The sequence below is a fragment of the Trachurus japonicus genome, chromosome 19, assembly GCF_045865225.1.
Source record: "Trachurus japonicus isolate A0001 chromosome 19, Traja_1.0".
Classification (NCBI taxonomy): Eukaryota; Metazoa; Chordata; class Actinopteri; order Carangiformes; family Carangidae; genus Trachurus; species Trachurus japonicus.
This window is the reverse complement of record NC_140925.1, coordinates 16,286,060-16,303,664: the sequence shown is the minus strand read 5'-3', so window position 1 is coordinate 16,303,664 and position 17,605 is coordinate 16,286,060. Positions and strand designations below refer to the sequence as shown.

The following is a 17,605-nucleotide window of genomic DNA, read 5'->3' as shown; positions in this document are numbered from 1 at the left end:
GCTCTGTATGAGTGTGTAAAGTGCTTTCAGTGGCTGTTAAAGGATAATTCTGGTCATTTTCTAAATAACGCTCTATAGCTCTAGGTCCCCGAGTGCTACCATAGGAAAAGACCCGAGAAAAATATGTGCAGCCAGGACCTAGCTCTCCTCCTGCTAGCTGCGCTACGCTGCAGTTAAACACCAAAGTAATGGGGGCAGAACTTTAAAACCGTGACTTTGGCCTCTTTTATACTCAAAATACCACACAACACTGACTGTACATAAACTCCGTTAATATGACAGAGCAGTGCTACATGTGTGTTTTTGTCACGTAGCTCTGTTCATGTTGGCTTCCTTGGTAGACCTGACCAGTCAACTGTCAAGCGTTGACAGCATCGGTGCAGAAAGTGGAAGAAGGAGAATATGTCTGGATGTGATGTTGAAGAGATGGAAGAACATTTTGAATTTGATGGTCGTGTTTATTCGAACCAGAATATACAGATGAGGAGCAGTCTTGCTAATGTGTGCTAACTCAAACAATAATAGTATTCAAACTATTTAAACACATCTTGGTTAAAAAACTAAACAAAAACACATAAGCGTCTGTTTGAATGGATCAATAAATGTCTGCCAGCATTCATTCTCCTGCTCAGTAGTGGGAGGAGGTAAAACCTTCCCAAAACACACACCGATTAGCCACAGCATTAAAACTGACATCTGTGGTCTTATTTTTCAGGTTCACACAGTGTCTCTACAGCTCCATGATGTGAGACTGTTCCTTCTGGAGCGAGCAGCAAATTCACCTGGTACGGGCAGTGCGTAGATAGAGTATCCAGCAGGAAGAAGCACGACTTTAGATAAGATACTGGTGCTGAGATAATACACGTGAATCACTACACAGCTTCTTCTGTTTGTCAGACATCCTGCACTTAATGAAGGTATGTGACTTATTTTCAGCCTTTATAGTGGGAGTTCAAGTGAAGGATCAGGGATTAGTTACATCAGTAGAGAGTAATCATTAAGAGACAAGAACAGAGATGCATATTTTTGTATCTGAAACATTGATGAATTATCAAATATGTTAACGGCAGTTCATGAACTTTTAGTCATTCATTGTTTACAACAAGAACTCTGAGACAACAGTGTAGTACACTTGAGAGAGTTTGAGAGATACATTCAATCAATCTCACTTCTCACTTTCAAATCACAGTTACAAAGTTGGACTGATGTTTTGAGAACTGGAAATTGTCATATAACCCCCCCACCCCTCCTCTATATCAGAGTTGGAAAGGTGCAAGTTTCCAAATTTGATGAAGATGGTGTAGGCTACTGTGAATACTGGCAGCTTTACAATAACAATAACTGAGAATTCATTTAGTGTGTGCGTGTGTGCGTGTGCTGCTGCCTCTTGGATGACCTCTCGGCTGAGTCATTAATGTCACCCTCACCTTGGCCTTTAGTTGTAACTCCCCTGGTATCTTCAGCACTCCCTCGGCCTTAGTGAGGAGAGCTGTTATTGGAAGTCCAGACTCTCAGAACAATAGGCTGCCTCCTCCAGAGTCTCTGACAGAGTTCGTGGCAAGAAGCAGCCAGGAAAATCTGCACACTGTAATCCCTGCGGACTTTGACAGCAGTGAACGGAGGATTTCCCCATCTGAGACTAAGGCAACTGCTCTTGCTTCACTGAGTTCCCAGGAATGTGTACGGCTACATGACCGGGCCATTAAAATACTTAGATTAGATCAGGATGAGACAACAACATAGACTGGTTGACAGATAGAAACAGAGCAAATGACCAAGGCTCAACATTAACTCCAAGCCATTAATATCAGTTTGTACATATGAATCCTAAAATTAATTTGACATTATATGAATTTACATTTTCAGAGAAGAGTTTCTCTACTGACGCTTTAAACCTCCACATGCTCCACATCTTCCCATCCAAATAAACTCTGTGTAAATGAACTGTTTGCTAGTGAGACAAGATTTACAGCAATCTCAGTGCACATGGTGCACAACATGAAGATGTTGAGGGCCATCTACTGCAGCTCTCCCTGATTCATGTATTTACCATAGTTCAGTGTTTTTCAACCTTGGGGTCGGGACCCCACATGGGGTCGCCTGGAATTCAAAAGGGGTCGCCTGAAATGTTGAGTAATTGATAAAGAAATATATTTTTAACTAATTATTATCCTTTTTAAAATTATGATTAAAACACCACACACAATCTTAAACAACTGTATTCTATACTTTGACTTTCTCTAATAGAAATTTGTTCAAATAAAATGCAGCATATAAAAATCTCTGAGCTGGTCCAGCTCGATTGACGGCAATCCCACGATCTCGTTAAGTCACGTGATTGCGGGGTCGCCAGGAATTTGTGATGTCAAAATAGGGTCACGAGCCAAAAAAGGTTGGGAACCACTACCATAGTTCAAAGCAATCTATCAAAAAAAAAAAAAAAAAGCAACCCCTGAAAGCCAGGAAAGTCAACCTGCTGTGGGCCCCTCAGGTAAAAATCTGATCGTCCACATCAGTAGCATTCATTCTCTGAGGATAATGAATGTTTGTACAAAATTTCAAGGCAATCCAGCAACTCATAACTGAGATACAACACCAACCTGGTCAAAACAGACTGGTGAAGCAGACAAACTACTAGATGTCACCATAGTGGAGAAAAAGGAGCGGCTCTTTAAAACATGGAAACACTGGAGGATAGGAGGTATGTCACTTACATGACAAGTTATTGTCATGTTGCTATGTGGATCACGTGTTTTATTTTGTTGTGTTGACACTGATTCACTGGTTTCTTCAGTCCAGTGAGCTTTTGACTCAACAGATGGATATGTCTATGCGTCAGACGGTTTCTACCTGTGTGATTCATACAATAACTGGGTAATACAAGTGTTTCCTAATTGTGTGTAAGGCTGTATAAGCACATGCACCACGTAGGCCTACAGACACCTTGGACATGGGGAGCACATTTACTGTCATGTGTGGATTTTTGTACAGATTCTACAACCTGTTGAGGCAAATTCATGATTTTTACCTTTTTAGGCTATGATTATAAAGCTAACTTGATTTGTCATCCAAAGGGACCCTTTGCTTTCCAGGAATCATGTTGACTGTCAGCGATCAGTGATCATTGCTGCTGACTGGTCTACACTTTAACCACTGTCTCAATTCTGTGCAGGGGAAATCATAATCCTATACATAAGACATGATGTAGCTTACTAGGAAATCCATCATTTCTCAAGAGTCTGATTCAGATTATTGCACATGGACAAAGATACTGTTCAAAGAAGGAGTGTACTGCTGCTCCTTTAACACTACCAGGAAAACAACCCTTGTTATCTGGATTACTGTTATCATATCAGTAATGACACCTGACCTGCTAGTTTATTAGAAAGTTAACTGCCTTTTATTGCTGGCTGTTGGTTGGATGAATACAAACCCATGACAACAGTAGAGTGATGGTCTCGGTGTGTTTGGGTGATATTGACCTGTTTTTGAATCAGAGGCAGCTAGTGTATGATCAGCAGCAGTATGATCAGTAGTTTGATTTGACAAAGATCTCAGCTCAGCACTTCAAATGACATCACACAGCTACTGATTCAGTGTATTAAAGGAACGTCATTCCCTTGTGATCAGTCACCGGGTATAGGGAGGACAACATGAGAAAAAAAACAGTCCTCTGTGGCGAGGCTTCCTCTTTTCATCACATCATCGCAGCGGTGTTGCTCAAGGAGACAGCGGCGCAGGAACCACAAGGTGGAGGAGAGGAGACTCAGAGATGTAGGAGTTTACAAGGCAGCAAGGGTAACAATAAGATCAGGTCAAATCTGAGTGAAGGAGTGAAAGGCGTCAGGTCAATGCATGACATTGTTAGATGTAGCTGTTGTGTAACTGCTGACACCAAATAAAGTTAATGACAAAGACTGTGCTCTGACTACATGTGAAATAATGATTCAATGATAACGTCAGGAGTGACAGAATATGTCTCTGATTTAGTCTCAGACAGAGCCCGGCATCTGTCTGCCACTCACTGACCAGAGGAAAGTAGCCCAGGTTTGTTCAAAAGGTCACTGAAAAAGCATCTCCAAATCTAGCAACAAGCTGTTTACAGCCCCAAATACACTGTTTCTACAGCAACAGTCGGTGGTGAAACTTCACCAGTGATGTAATTTGATCATTCGACAGTAGCTATCAGTCACAGGTATTGTCATTTGTTGTTATTCAGCAAAAAAGACTCCACTGATTGCATATGGGAAATGAGTCTCTTGGTCTCAGCTGTTTTAATTTTGACCATTCTCTCATATATGGAATGGCAGCTGAGACCAAGTTATCCTGACTTTTCATTCTTAGAATTGGTGAGACCCAATTCCCAGAAACAGTTTATTCCGGGCTGTAAACAGCTGTAAACAGGCTGTAAATAATATATATTCTTTGAGCAGTTGCAAGTATCCCAATTTCATGTGGTTATACTACCAAGTGGATTGAGTACCCAATAAAGAGTACCCTTAAAGAAGAAAAGAAAGAAAATTATTCTACAAAGCACTCAAATTTAGACAATATTATTATTTCAGGGAAAAGCCAATTACTGTGTCTTGGATACTGCAGATTTTCTACAGGCTGCTTCAGGCTCAAACTGTTGTCTAGCAATAACAGAGTTTTGGAAAAGAAGGAGTCTAACACACTAGTATTAACCAGTGAGATGCCACATGCAAAAACCACTAGTCCGGTTGTCTTTAAAGGAATAATGAAGGTTTTTGGTGTGGGGTTGTGTGATGTAGTCATGCACAGTCATTATGACCTGCATTAGAGCAGAGTACTTCCAGTAGGAGACGTGACCAACAGTACTGACCAGTAGAGCTATGTGATGTTGTGACCAAGCAGTGAAGAGGAAGCACAAAATGAATAAATCGGATCAATGAAATTCAAGTTTTTACACAGATGTCATTGTCTGCGTCAGATCCTCAGCCTAGTTTCTTAGGTTTCCTGGTCCTTTGACTATCACCACGGTGTTAGAAGTTCATTCACAGACCTAAATAAACTGCCAGCTGTGGCATAGCAACATCTAAATACTTCCCCTCTGGGTTTTCACCGTCCATCTAAATCTGGCCCCAAACCACTGAGATGACATTTCTTTCCCCCAAATCCTTTCCTCTCTTCTCCTTTTCCCCCTCTTCCTCCATGTCCATTTGTGTTGTTGGTCTGTTTAGTGCAGAGGCAGACAGAGGTTGGTCTGTAGCTGTCGGATGTTTTACGTTCAACTGTGAACAGTGAACTCATCTATAGCAGCTAACTGTGGAGGCACTTAATCACAATGGCACCTTCAGCTCCAAAACCTCTTCGGCTGCACAGACCCTGTCTGCAGACTAACTAAAAGATGTACTTTAATTCATTGTTAATGAAATTGGACTTGAGGGTTAAGACCTGTTATCAGAGAATGACAAGGCCAAGGCTGTGAGGGCATCTCTAGCTATTTAGGTTCATGTGCAGCAGTGCAAAGTACAAAAGGGTTGAAGTGGAGTAAGTATTGGAATAATTACACCCTCAGCCAAACACATGATTGTTTACGTTGATTAGTACAATGATGGCATAAACAAATAATAAAAATACTGACCTCTATGACTGTCTTTAAATATTGTGATAGCAGCATTTAAAGTTTAGCACAAGTTGGCTGCATCTAATCATCAGCAAGTAGGTTCATCCAACCTTGTAACCAAAGCTTCAATACAACGAGCTGAGGTCTGATAAAGAATTTTGGCGAATAAATATTCAAATAATTTAACTGTTTACATCAGAGGACATCTCTCGGAGAACGGCTCTGGCTTGTAACAGATTGGATCACTACTATGTTCATTCTGGAGGAGTTGATGAGAGGAATCAAGCATGTTTGATAATGAGTGACTGACACATCCCTAACAAGCTCAGGAAAACTATATTTTAATGTAAAGTGTAAATATGTGGTATGTTTTCTGTCTGTAATTCAGAGTTTCCTGTAAACCAGCACCAAGTCCCCAGTATTGTGCATGTTTGCTCTGTTTTTGGTTTTCAGGGACTACTGGCCAAATTTCTGACCTTTTCTCTGTCTATCTGTCCAAAACACAAAGTACAGTGTGGGAATGCAGCTGCAACCACCGTGCAGTCTGCAACAGGAGTAAACACACATCGGTGGTTGTGGCAGAGAATAAAGTGCCCTCCTGATCAGTGGTAGTGGGATAAACACGTACTGATGCAGCAGGCTGCTCTCCCAGGGTGCTCAACTCTACCTGACCTGCTGAACTTGTCAACAGTCTCTCAAATTATGAATAATCACAGTGGGCCACTAACAACCATGCTAACGACACCATTAGCATCTCTTATTGGGCACTCATAGAGCTCCACAGCGGGGGCCGAGGGGCCTGCAGACGCTGTGCAAACGCAGTTTGAGGATTTAACACTCCCATTGACTTACAGTGACTTCTCCACCAGACTCTATAAGCTGATTGACTCTCATTAAATTTGGCCATCAAACCAAATAGCCACCCATTGATGTTAGAGGGCATCCTCACTGATTAAGCACACATGCTGGTAATAAAACAATTTGTTAATTTCATAAGATTATTTCCTTTTGCCACACAATCCCTTATAAATTACAAATATGAAAGAATAATGACTCAATGAACCAATCATGTGCTGCCATATTTAATATGGTACTATCATAACGTCAATATGACAAGGTTCACCTTTTCTTAGTAGAAGACTGTTGTTGTCTAATCTGTATTTGCATGGTTTCATTCACAGTGATGTGCAGTGACCCTCTGCAGAGCTGAGGCCTCTCGGTGTTTCAGCTTCAACAAGCATCACAAATGTATCCTACAAAATATGAGTCATAATATGTGTGTACAGTCACGTAGATGTATTTCTGAGGAAGTGCACTTCAGTAAAAGGAAAGATACAGCAGCAGCTATATGTCTTGCACTGTAACCCTCACATGCCCGAGTGTTTTTTTAGATCAACATAAAACTTGTCAATAACAACATTTTTTTCTATTTGCACTGCTGAAATGTAACTGTACATTTTCCTATGTCCTAGTACAGGACATTATTGAGACAAAAATCAAAATTAAATCAGTGAAATTTAATGTATGTTTAATATGTTGCAACCGTCCCTTATCCGTGTTGCAACTGTCCCCACGTTTGGGGTCAGTTGCAACGTCTGGATTCTTCCATTCAAATGAATATTGTGATTGATGTGTCATGATGTAACCATCTTTAAAAGACATCACTGACATGACTAATTAGCTGACACATGTATGTATAATCTATAAACTTTTGGTGAGCCTAGTCCAAGAAAAATGTAAAAAGTGTTGCAACTGTCCCCAGTCTCCCCTATCTTATTTGAGGATTCCTATGTTTTGGACCTACTCTACACTTAGCTTACACTGCACCTATTTGACAGCTTCAGTAGTCAACAGTAGATGTACACAAACCATTAGAAAACTCAATTTAGATGTGTATATAGATGACAAGGTTAGTTCAAGTCAAATGGAATCAGATCACATTTTTTGGAAGGGGAACAGATTCTCCCTCTTTTTCGTTCTCCTTTCACTTCTGCAGTTGCATCTGCTTCCTCCAGTCTCCACCCCTCACCTCTCTCATGTACTGTTCATGGCAACAAGTTGTTCAGTGTGTACAAGTGCTGCCTTCAATAACACTACTTCACTGGCTATTACAATGATTTACTCCGGACCATGTTCAGGGCTGGGGATCTAATTGAAAGCAAGCTAGATTCAAACCTCTTTCAACACTGTGTTGTAAATTCACTACAATGGTCACAAATGTAGACAAAAATGGCCTTGGCCGTGTAAAGTTTTGTCTCCACTGGGTGATGGCGAACAATGGAGGGAAGCAGACGGCTCTTTAGAGCGAGGAGAGGAGGCAAAGTTCAGAAAAGTTCATTCAGATCGTTCGAGGGCTGGACCGGCGGGGATAGGATGGCTGGACATAAAGGTGTCAGCTACAATTTAGTATTACAATTTGGCCATTAAACTGAAACTCTCAGCCACGGTGACTAACAATAAGTACAACAGTTCAGCATTTGTGGATCCAATAATTGCAAGTAGCACAGTAATAAACAATGGCTAGGGACAACAGTACAATGCTAAGAAGTCGGCGTGGATCGCAGGGATGCTGGGTGTAAATCAGAACGGCACCAATGAGAGAAAACAACTTGTAAAAGAGGCCAAAGCAGATCTGCCAGTGAGGCCGGACAAACACCGGCTCTTACTCTGCCAGCTCAATGACGACTGAACCACAAACATGTACCGTTAAAATGTTTCATGATGATCATTTCTGACAATAATGTTCACTGTTCCTAGATTAATAACTTTCACAACATCTACAGATAGGTACATGTAGGTAAAATGTGGTGTTTACATGCAAAATGTCAGTCAATACTAAAACACAGCTCCTGTGTTTAATGTTTCTGTATATGTGTAATTCACGCAGACAACAGAAGGTGCAGCTTCCTGAATCGACTTTGAGTAAGGAGAGACCAGAACCTTCACTCACCATCCGTATCCAAGAAACCCTCACTAAAGGCTGTGATGCTACATCAACGAATTGGATGATCAAACTGGTGTGTAATTTTACATTTAAGCAAGATGCATCATGTAAGAGGCGAGGAAAGGAAGAGAGAGCTTTGAGGTTGCAGGCAGGAGTTAGTTTGAACATTAGATTGAGCCAGATGGTTCAGTCTCTTTGGACTAAATTGGCCTAATAACACCCTTACTCCAGCCAATTATTCATCATGTTGACCTGTTCCTATAAGGCTACTAACTGACTTGACCAATTTCTGCAAATCATTAGAAATGGAGAAACACAACAGTTCTTGCTAAAACATTCAATAGAGGTCAGGATGCCATATTCAAACAACAGAATGAAAAGCTGCTTCGAGACAGCATAGGTGAATAGGCAAAAAAATATTTTAATAGATATCACTATGAAACTTTTGTTATGTACATAAAAACTAAGGAAAATGTATTGCAAGTTTACTGAATTTTATGTTTATATTTGCAAATGAGGCACTAACTCGCATATATCTTCTATCATATATCATCTAATTTGCATATATCGCCAAGAACAGAATCACCAACACTGGATGCCAGATTCAAATGCTTGGTTTCCTATTGTTGATACATTCCACATGAAACTTTTTACAGAAGGGATTGTGGCTATGTCCTCGTATCAGCCCATACATCAGGAAATACCATCATTAAAGTCATTTAAAAAATCAAATTTCACCTTGTTTTTGGTATAAAATGTACTTTAAACCTGGCTATGAATGAAATATCAACAAACACTTCTGTAAAAAGAAGCAGCATATAGATAGGAAGAAATGTGGAAAGTTTGGTGAGTGTAGGTACTAGGGAAATGGGTATTTCATATCTTGGTGTGTAAGAAAAACTCTTTGAGAAAACGGCCTGAAAGTTCTGTATTATAAAATTCCATACATTTCTATTTGAAACTGCTAATGCTAAACACCTAATCAAACTATTAGTAATAGACAACAACACAGCATGAAGTTATTGATATGAAATGAACAGAACTACACACATACAGTGTAGTATAGCTGTGCAAAACGTTTGGCGAATTTATGAAGAATTTACGGACGCAATCAGGCAAAATGAAGTAAAATTAACAACTAATTTTGTGTTATTGACGTTTTATTGCCACTAAGAAGACATGTTTAGGAAGCAACAATATCACAAAATCTCAAAATCGCTGTCTCGCCTTAAAAATGTCTGATGACTGTTTGTCTGGAGGCTGCTGACCTGTGTGAGGACATGACAGTAAAAAGGGTTTGAATTCTCCTCCATTACTTTTTTATGTAGGTACAAGATCAACACTTGAAGGGGGGACTGCCTGACACTGTGCCATTAGCTGCACTACAGAGATTCACTGCAAAGACACAAATACACAGAATTATTAAAGATGAGGATGCAGTGGGACGGAGGCAGGCTCTGTGTCGACAGGCTCTGTGTCGACAGGCTCTGTGTCGACAGGCTCTCGACTCCACTCTGGTCAGTCAGAACAACAAAAAACATTTTCCCATCTGGGCCAGTTCATACTTCACCTCATAACACTCAGTTTATTCCATGCATTTTACATCACCAGATCATCTGATCGTCAGCTGATCTCTCTACCAGCTACACACCCATTCTCCTAACGCAGCCGTCTGCTTAAACACTCAGATCCACACTTTTTAAACAGTGAGTAAACACCTACAACAGTAATCCATTTACTGTTTGTTATCCCCAGAAGACTCTTATCTCTGACCTCGCAGCAAACACATATCCATGCTACTGGCTCACTTCCACTGTTCCACTGGAGGTTTATACTGGTTCAGTGCCCTGAGACTGAACTGATCAGTATGAACTTAGTTTCACCCTCTCTGCTCATCTGTCAGGGTCATCAGGACTCTGCTTTGCTTTCCCGCCTATGGATTCCAGATTTCTCTCCTATTTTCCTTTCCTTCTCCCAACTTATTGATTCTGTTAGGATAATGGAATGTGTGCGTGTGTGTGTGCACGTGCGTGCGTGTGTGTCTGTGTGTTTGTATTTGAGAGAGAGCCTCTGAGGACCACCCAGTTAGATACATTAACTTTGAATCAGCAAACTTTACCTTGTGTTCTCCAATAAACCAGAGCTGCTCTTTGTCTTATCCAAACGCAATCACACAATTATCACTAATGACTCTCTTATCACTCCTATTCATTATCCTCTCTTCTTTTTTTTTTAAAGTCATAATAAAGGTGTGAATCCTCAAATTCCTTGAAATATAATACATGGATAGTCTTGGTGCATAATAACCATGCAGTACAGCAACTTTAAATGTGCCATGTTTTGAAGTTTTGTACCACAAATATTGTTCAAGTAGTTGAATGTCTCCTCTTTCAGGCTTGAAATACAGAATATGAACATATGACAATATACTTTTAAAACAAGTGTATATAATGGATGTATTTACTTTCTGTCTTAGATGAGAAAGTGAAGTCACATCATATTTTGCATCAAAACACAGCAAACACTTAAAGTGCGAGCAGAGAAAACCACTTTCCACACCAATGAGCCACAACACTGGTTTGTGACTAATTAGTGCAAATTTAATGGTTGAGCACGGTTGCTGAACTGGATGCACTGTCAGTACGTGTGCTGGTGCCAGTCATGTGTGTATATATATATACACACTTAAGCCCTTGTTTTCCATGTATCTTGAATTAAACAACAAACATAAGCTTTAATGCAAAAATGGTTTTATTAAATAAAAAGTCCATACAATGTAAGATACATCACTTAAATAAGCTGAGATAAGATACAGAAGTTATATAAACAGACTCTACATTATATATATGTACATAATCCTAGAGATACACCTCTGAGTTGATTAAAGTGTTCCATGTCTGTGTATAGTGCCTCTCGTTTAGTTCATTCATATCTTCAAAACAAGATAAAGAATATATACAAATCCAAAGTATTAACAGCATTATATAAAAAGTGAAACATTTCTCAAATCATCTACAGTATTTACAATTCATGTCAAAAGACCACACCCACACAAATGCAGCCTTTCCTAAGAACACCTGAGTGCTTCCAAAAACTGTGGATTCAGAGGTAAAAACACAATGATTTAGTAAAAAGCTCCTCATCATCCCACTTTAATTTTGTACATAGCTGGTAAACTTGGTTGGCAGATTGTCCACAGGATAGACAGTAGGTCCTGTTTTCATGGTGGGAAGCCCGTTTAAAAGAGTCCAGTGACAATTTCTGACCACCTCCACCAGGAAGATCTTCAGCAGCACTTTGGCAAATTCCTTCCCCACGCACATCCTGGAGCCCCCTCCGAACGGGATGTACTGGAACCTGGAGGAGTCTCCTGAGAAACCCGTCATGAAGCGCTCCGGCTGGAAGTCTTCCTTGTTTGGGAAGATCTCTGCCACATCGTGGGTGTCACAGATGCTGTAGATGACATTCCAGCCTTTGGGAATCTGGTAACCCTGTAGTGGTGAGGAGAAAACAGTGAGTAAGCAGCTGGTTTGGACACATGTCTGCCAAGTGCTTGTGGGAATCTGAGGTCTGAGACATCCCTGGATGTTAGACATCAAGCTGCCAAGTAAATAACCTTCATATAAATCTTTGTTAACTTACATTGAGTTCAAAGGTCTTGAGGGCCACTCTGAAGCCCCCGGGGACAGGAGGGTTCAGCCTCAGAGTCTCTTTTATGACGCAGCCTGCGTATTTCAGCTGCTCCAGGGACTCAATGTTCAGGTTCTTGGTGTCCATGCCCTGGTCCTCCTGAACACAAACAGGCAAACAGAAGACAGTGTTAACCAGTGCCATGACGTCAGGCGAGGATGAATCCTGCCTCTCCTGTTTCTTAATAACCTTTATTCAAATCTGCTATCAGGATTTCTCCGGCAGACTGCAAGCTATCTGCTTCCTGCTGCCAGTCTTCCAAGTTCAGACATGTTTGTTATCCAATATCCAGAACGCACGAAAGCGACACACAGGAAAAAGCTGTGTTTGGTATTGATCTGAGCAGCTCTTTGCTCTTTATCTAACCTGGCTTCACAATCTGGCTGATTTACTTAAGCTAATTAGTTGGTCAGTTTCAAATTGGATCTATGAATATCTAGAATAATGTTTTACTATTCCAAGTGTAGACTCTTGGAAACTGAGTTACTAGATTTTCCACCAAGAGTTTCATCTGCATCTCAAGGTTTTTTCTCTTTGTTCACTGTGTGAGCTTGATATCACAATGCAACTACCTCCAGGATAACTGAGCAAACTCCATTACTGAGGATGACCATGAGATGTGGTTGAAAACTCAGGAAAAGGTAGCAAGTACAGTTTAAGTAAACAACCACTGGCAAGGTTAAGAATGACTAATTAGATATGACAGAATGTAATTACCTTGTCCAGCAGCTCCTGCCTCATTCTGTCCACAACTTCAGGGTTGAGGCCCAGGAACATGATGAGAGAGGTGGCCGTGCTGGCCGTGGTTTCATGGCCCCCGAACAGCAGCTCTGTAGCAGACTCTTTAATGGCCTGGACATGGAGAAGCAGACACAGAATTAGCTCAGGCCAGAAATAAAATAACATCTTAGGCAGGAGGACAGAAGACATTTAAGATGTTGTAGGTGTCCTGCTGTCATTACCTGCATGCTGAAGGGCTCTCCGTTCTTCTTGCTGCTGTCTATGAGCTGCTGCAGAGCGTCCCTGTGAGTGGACCCTCTGTCCGACTCCTGCACCTTCTTCTTGATGTTCTCCTCGATCTTGGAGTGGATGAAGTTCCTCGCCTTCAGACCCTGGAGGGCAGGAAGCATGGAATACATAAATCTATAATCATTTCTCCCGTGACATGCTTCCTCTGACTGAGTTTTGAATGACTATGATCCATTTAGCCACATGATGACCTAGGAGATTCTCTCTTACCCTGTACAGTCCGCTGAAGGGCACGTCGATGGGCAGAGAAAACAGATTCTTGATCATTTCCTCAAAAGCTTCCACCAGCTGCTGCTCGTCGGTCTTGATCTGCTCCGGCTCGAAGCCCAGCAGGATCCTCATGGAGATGCGGAACATAAGCCGCTTCATCTCGGGGTAGACCAGCACACAGGGGTCCCTGGCCAGCCACTCCTTCACCGCAGCCCGCACCTCCTCCTGGATGACGGGAATGTAGAGCTCCAGAGCCGTCCTGGAGAAGGCCCGCATGATGGCCTGGACAGAAGACAGAGAGGTGAGGAAACGGCCGGTGGAGGATGGTGGGGGTTATTTTCCACCCAAGTTGTTCTTTGGCTCGATTTACAGATACGAAGACCAGGTAGATCCCGTTACGTCTGATCTCATCAGCTAATTTGTGTGTAATTCAGCGCCTAATGTTTGTTTTCTCAGTCAGTTAAACAACCAACCTGTTTCCAATCATGTATGTTTTTAAAACCACACGGGACTTTTTGAAATTCTAGTGCAAAGACTGGTCTCACTTTTGTTTCCAGGAACAAAATATTTCTAGAGAATCCTTAACAGTTTATTTCCACTGGAAACAAGTCATCTAATAACAGCCATAAAGTTTTCATTGTCCAATAAGCACAGATGACTGTAACTTCTATCAGACACAGAATGAAAACTGTGCAACACATGAGTATAAAATTAAATAAAAGAAAATATGAATGTGAAAGTATTTTTCTTCCGTTTATAGTCAATATGCACTCAAATCTATTTGCTGTGAATGGACTACACTGCCATTTATCTTCAATGAAAAGTAAGTTTGTCCATATGGATGGTTATTATAAAGTAATAATAGCTGCGGTAACATCTTCACAGTCTTGATCCTGACATTTCAAACCCCTACAGAGCTTCAACAGGAGGATTTCACATTAAAAGCCTGACTCACCTTCTTCTTGGTCTTGTGCAGGGCTCCGTGGACGTTGGACAGCGTGTCCGAGCCCAGGATGGTGCGCACCGACGCGGGCCACTGCACGGACACGAGCTTGTGCTCCCCGAGCAGAATCTGCCTGACGTTGTCCGCTCCGGTCACGCGCACCGTGGGGTTCCCGAAGAGGTGCGTGCGGTAGATGTATCCGTACTTCTGCCGCTTCATGCGCAGGAACTTTCTCCTCTGGAAACATGGAAACAAGACAAAGCCCGGTGAATAACAAACACTCACACACAGCTGCGGTTTAAACATGTGAGGAATTTAAAATAAGTAACAGATAAATACGACAAACGTGATGTCATTAAAAACTGTTTCTAAGCGTAAAACAGAGGACGAAGCTCACAAGAATGAAATAAAATAATACTTTTACTCCAACTAAATGCAAACTTTAACCATTATGCTCCACGGAGCGCTCCTGGAGATGCAACAAGTTGAAAACGTTGCTATTTGTTTACTAAAATAAAAAAAATATATAGAATGTTTTTTAATATTATTTCCCCATAATATTAAAAACATCTATATCCGCATGAATATCTGAAGTCATAGTGCAGCTCTGGCGTGCAGTTACCTGGAGGATGAGCTGCAGCGTCTCTCCAATGAAAGGTAAGCCCATGGATCCGGGGGGCAGCGGGCTGGGGCAGCTCGGGTCTCTGCCTCGGATCATGTAAACCTCCCACAGCTTCACCGCCACCAGGAACAGCAGGACGGGCAGCACGATGGTGCACAGTAAGGTTGCCAGCAGTGTGCTCAGAGCCATGTTGCAGCGGCGTCTTGTTTTTGTTTTTTGTTTTTGCAGCGGTGTTGGATGAGTTCAGGTGAAGCTCTGTCAAGCTACTGGAGCTGCAGGGAGCTCACCCGAAGCTTTTATAGGCTGCCAGAGCCGCGGCCAGCCTGTTACCTTCTCCTCCCTCAGATAAATTAGTTCACACAAAGTTCATCTTTAATTGTGGGTGTCGCTCGGCCCCGCCCCCGGCCTGTACTGGCTGACTTGCCTCACCATTTGTTCCAAGGGCCGCATCTTTAATCCCTACCTCCTGTTGCACGCAGACAATCCGCGGCGGATTTCACTGAGAAAAAGGTGATGGTTTTCCCCGAGACAATGGAAGCACGTCCCAAGACGCCTTTGTTGGCAATAAGGCAGCTAGTTTACACACTCATTACCTTGGCTTAAGGCCGCCTCGTAGGATCAGTAATCATGCCTGCAGGGCGGCCTGCATTCAAGAGCAAAAAGCTTTTAAGCAGCACATTTTCAGCTGCTTCACAAAATGGAAACGAGGCTCCGGGATGAAGAGCGTCTTAATCCTCCTCCCTGTGGCTCTTCACTGGTGCCATTCACAGTTAAGCTTTATTTAATTTAACTTTACATTATGCCCCCACACGGTCCACGCTGTAATAATTTGATTTATTGATTTACTTTTTGATGATATTACCTAAGCACCCGGTTGTAATTATTCAGACTATACCACTCTGATTCATGCGTCTTGCCTTTATGACGTCCTATAAAAGTAACAATGAGGCTGCATGTGAGTGAGGGATGAAATGATGATTAACACCTGAGCAGAAAGCAGCTCTGTCCTCTGAGTGACTCTGAGCCTCTATCAGCCGCTCTCACATCCAGCCTGCTCCTAATCTGGAAGGAGACTTTAACCTGCCCTCACTCTCTCTCTCTCTCTCCGCATCTGTGTGTGTTATAAAAATGATATCTCTCTCAGCGAGTTCAAACCTGGGTCAGCAGAGACAGGCGGAGGGACGGGCTCTCGCACGCGCGCGCACACACGCACGCGCGCTCGCTCGCACGCACGCACAGTTATCCCCGGCTACACACCGCATGAAAAGTAAACAGCGCGCGGAGAAAGGGGGCTCATCAGCCAGGAGCCACATCCTCGCTGCGCGTTTGGACTCTGGTTGTTTTACGACCTGCCATAACGTCAGGAGTGTGTGTCTGTGTGTGTGTGTGTGTGTGTGTGTGTGTGTGTGTGTGTGTGTGTGTGTGTGTGTGTGTGTGTGTGTGTCAGGCGGTCAGCCGGTGAGACAGCTCGGCTGCTGCTTTTACAGCGACACATTACATGGATGGATCTGTCCGTCCGGGCTGACTGCGTGCGTTTTTTTTTTTTTTTTTTTTTTTTAAAGAGGGTGCCCCGAGGTTCACCCTGGTGGGACGGCACGTCAACCATCACTATTCCAGTCTCACAAAAGCCTGGACATATAATCTGATCTCCCATCATGGCTTGGATGTAGAATTCCATGACTTTCCTTTGACTTTCTGCTGGTTAAACACAGGGTGGGAACTAACTACCATCTAGGACATACTCTCTGTGTTTTTCTTGGTAACATTTCAATCTGTGGGTTTTTTTTATAGCAGCCCTTAGGGATTTCACTTTCTGATTCTCATTTTTTACGACTTAATCCCATTTTTCCAGGTCATTCGATTATTGATAGATTAATAAATTAAATTTTGTAAAAACATGGAGTAAACAAAACATGGCCGGACTGACCTGCTACAGGGCCCAGGGGCAAAGTTTAACTGCAAGGCCCCAACTGAACCCCACCTCTCTCAACTCTCTGTGCAACATGTACACTCTTTCTCACATAGGCTGTTACTCAGTCCTTCATCAATCATGTCAAATTATATTGAACTTCAGTTGTACACACACCACACACCAACCACAGCTTTAAAACCACTTAACTTTAATGTTGTGGCCAAACTCTTGTTCCACATCTCAATTTCACAGTTAATCATCCAGTCTTCAGATATATCAAACTGAGGTCATGCTAGATTTCCTTAAGAAGAGTCCTCGTTTTTCTGAACTGAACTAAAGCTGGCGTATTGCTGCACCAGTGTGTGATTTTAGACAGCATGCTGGTGTTCAGGAATCGGAGGCGTGATGTATAACACAACAGTGTCGGTGACTGTCCTACAATGTTCTTCCTTTTTACACATCTCCACTGCTGGATTACTGCAGGAACAATGACCCCCCGCCCCTCTTTTCCATGTTCGTACCTTTCCGACAGGACAGTGGGGTGTAATAAAGAGACAACCTTCCCACCCGGAACAAGGTGTTTTAAAGGGGCTTTTGGAACTTTTATATGACTAATAAAGCAGCAACACTATTATGAGTGTGTACTTTCCTGTTGAGGAGTGGTTTAA

The 17,605-nt window shown here is 42.2% G+C and overlaps 1 protein-coding gene across 1 annotated transcript; it reads right to left on the bottom strand.

Moving 5' to 3' along the window:
• Positions 1–11,264: 11,264 nt before the first annotated feature.
• Positions 11,265–15,372, bottom strand: cyp26a1 (cytochrome P450, family 26, subfamily A, polypeptide 1). The gene is made up of 7 exons (XM_085761364.1): positions 15,026–15,372; positions 14,416–14,640; positions 13,461–13,742; positions 13,184–13,333; positions 12,939–13,073; positions 12,174–12,320; positions 11,265–12,022 (listed from the first exon to the last, which is right to left on the bottom strand). The coding sequence occupies exons 1-7, from the start codon at positions 15,212–15,214 to the stop codon at positions 11,684–11,686; spliced, it is 1,467 nt and encodes a 488-aa protein (XP_085617490.1). The 5' UTR covers positions 15,215–15,372; the 3' UTR covers positions 11,265–11,683.
• Positions 15,373–17,605: the final 2,233 nt, after the last annotated feature.